This window comes from Elephantulus edwardii, unplaced genomic scaffold (assembly GCF_000299155.1).
Source record: "Elephantulus edwardii isolate Elephantulus edwardi_28Jun2011 unplaced genomic scaffold, EleEdw1.0 scaffold00097, whole genome shotgun sequence".
Classification (NCBI taxonomy): Eukaryota; Metazoa; Chordata; class Mammalia; order Macroscelidea; family Macroscelididae; genus Elephantulus; species Elephantulus edwardii.
In genome coordinates, this window is record NW_006399847.1 from 2,232,171 (window position 1) to 2,234,941 (window position 2,771).

The window sequence follows — 2,771 nt, forward strand, 5'->3', positions numbered from 1 at the left end:
AAGAGAACCCTTGAACCACTACTGTTCCTTAAATATAGATTTCTGGAGGTCACCACATGCTTCTGTGCAATACTGCCACTGGACAGAGCTGTCACATTTTGTTTCCATTAGGCTGCATGCTGATATGCTTGTTCTCTCCTACTATTTCTCACTATTAGTCACTCACTTCAGGGTCATTTTAGGATGCCAGTACTTTCTACTTCTTGATTTCAGTGACCCTAGAAAAAGAAAAGTTGTTCCTAAATAAAGGTTTTGTCAGCACACTGAATAGTTTTTAAAAACTGTATGAACTGTATCAGTAGAAATACCAGGTTTATCTTGCACAATGCCAAGAAAACCAACGATGCCAGATACTGAATTTCTCTTGCACTGTCCTTTGACATTTTAGCTTTATCTAGGAATTAAAGAATTTGAAAATAAATCTGCTCTTATTGAGGTGGCCAAAAAGCACTTTGGAATGATCCACTGTCATCCAGGGAATGCAAAGAGAGGTGGTGGGTTTACCTGCTGGTAATTGCTGAAGTTGTGTGAGGACTTGAACTGCCTTTAAGTTTCTCTTGCTTTTCCCCCCCAATTTACACTAAATATGGCACAGGGGTAACACAGATGAGTGTCTATTAAGTAAAAGCAAAGGTTCTCTTGGCACTAGCGTTTCCAGCAGAGGACGAGGATAGGGCTAGGGGCTGGGCTGGTGCCTGAGTGTAGCCTGTTGTTCTAATATGATCCATATCAACATTACATGCATGGAATACCAATCAAGGGACAAAATTCATCCACTAGAAGCAAAAATCCAACAAATACAAGAATGTTACCATTTAAATAATAATGTTGCTATGTACATCAAGCCATAACCAACTCATAGCTGATCCTCCATTGGGATTTCATAGGCAGTAAATCATATGGGAATTGACAGCTTATCTTTCTTCTGCAGAGCATCTGGTGGATTCAAACTGTGTACCTTTGAGTTGGCAACACAATATCTTGCCACTCACTAAGCCACCAGAATTCCCTTAAAAGTAATAGTTTAGCAAATTTATTTATACGCCACTTATAATTTGTTCCATTTTATAGGCAAGAGTCTGCTTTCTCCCTGTTTTCCTCTGTCTACCCATCACCCTATATGACTGACTGCTTCCAGAAGAAGGATCCTTGTGGCCAAGTTCTAAGCTCTTTCTTGTGATGCAAGAACAGGGAATGGGCACACAGAGACAAAGAACTAGACTTCAGCTTTAGACAAGCATGTCAGACTGATTTGTGTCACATAATGAATGGCTGGGGGAGAGGGAGGAGGTGAGCGGCACTAGGAAAAGAAACCACAAGCCTGGAGCTGAGATAGTGATGGTGGTAAACTGAGAGGCTCAGAGCAGTGGGAGGATCAATTAAGATAACTAGGAATTCTATGGAATGTGAATTGGATGCTCTTTAATGGTTTTCAAAAAGTACAAAGATTGGAATTCCTTTCAGATGACCACTTCACACTAAAATTACATGCTTGTTCCAATCTCTTTCTGTTCTGAAGCTAAACTGAAGCAAACTCTATTTGTTTGGAATACACACATATGAAGCTACACTCTGTTTCATATTAGTATATTTTATTTAATATTATTGTAATACTATTTTAGAGTAAATGAGGGTCCACAAGAACTAATTTCCCCTAAAAGTGGTCTCTGGGGCACTCTGACTTAGTTTTAAATTGTAGGTTCTATTGGGACAAAACCCGTGCTCTAATGCTAAGACATGGTTTCCACAGTTTACCTGGCACAGCAATGGTCCACTCTTCACATTTGAAGGATTCGCTCGCCTTTGAGAATTCTCCTAGCCCAGCAAGGTTCATGGCTGCCACTTGGAACTGGTACACAGTGTTTTCCTTCAAATCACTAATCTGCAACATTAACAACATCATTAGGAGTGCAAGTTTCCATTTCCTGTTATTCTAGGTGTTCAACATTTTACTTTTTTCATTCCTGTGTCAAATACATGCAAAGGTAACTCCCAGCGAGTCAGATAATTTTAAAATCTCTTTCCTTTGAGGTGGGGTAAAACCCGTGACCTTTATCTTGCCAAGAGAATATGACATAAGTATATCAGATATAATATTAGAATGCATTGTCATGATTGTGTTATGTAACATTGCAAAGGAGAAAGGGTATCATGGTGGAACTTGAGTCTTTAATTGTTGATATTTAGTTAATCAAGAGGGAGAATATCCACAGTGGACCTGACTTAATCAATAAAACCAATTAAAAGAGAGGTCCAGACCCTTTCTGAACAGCCACACTTTCCAACTGACCTGGCAAAGCCAGTGGTCAAGTTGTGAACAGCCCAGGGAGAAGGGCAGCCACTTAGAGCTGGGGACCTCAGTACCACAGTGCTAAGAAACAGAAATCTGTCAACAATCTGAATGAACACAGAAAAGAAACCCAAGCCCCAAGTGAACATGCCACCTGGCCAACACCTGGATTGAAGAGATGACCCAGCTAAGCCATGTCCAGACTCCTGACCAGTGAATCCATGACAGAGTAGGTGTTAGTTGTTTTAAGGTAAACTGTAGGTAATTTGTTATGAACCAAAACTCATACTGAAAGGAAAAAGTTTTAAACAATGTCCCCACACCCAAGTATTGTGAGAACCTATACCTTTGATCTTGTGTGAATGTTTATGTTCCAGGAACTAGCTGACCACAAACTGAACAAGCAATTACTGGCAAAAACCATATTTTAACTAACGTCAGCAGCAGGTAACTGACCTAAAATTGAACTTCTCCTTTTCCA

The 2,771-nt window shown here is 39.9% G+C and overlaps 1 protein-coding gene across 1 annotated transcript in view; it reads right to left on the bottom strand.

Moving 5' to 3' along the window:
* Nucleotides 1-2,771, bottom strand: part of MYOM1 (myomesin 1) — a 244,358-nt gene that overhangs the window by 93,724 nt on the left and 147,863 nt on the right. Inside the window, exon 18 of the mRNA XM_006891423.1 lies at nt 1,756-1,882. Within this exon, the coding sequence (XP_006891485.1) occupies nt 1,756-1,882 (127 nt within the window). The remainder of the gene's footprint in view (nt 1-1,755; nt 1,883-2,771) is intronic.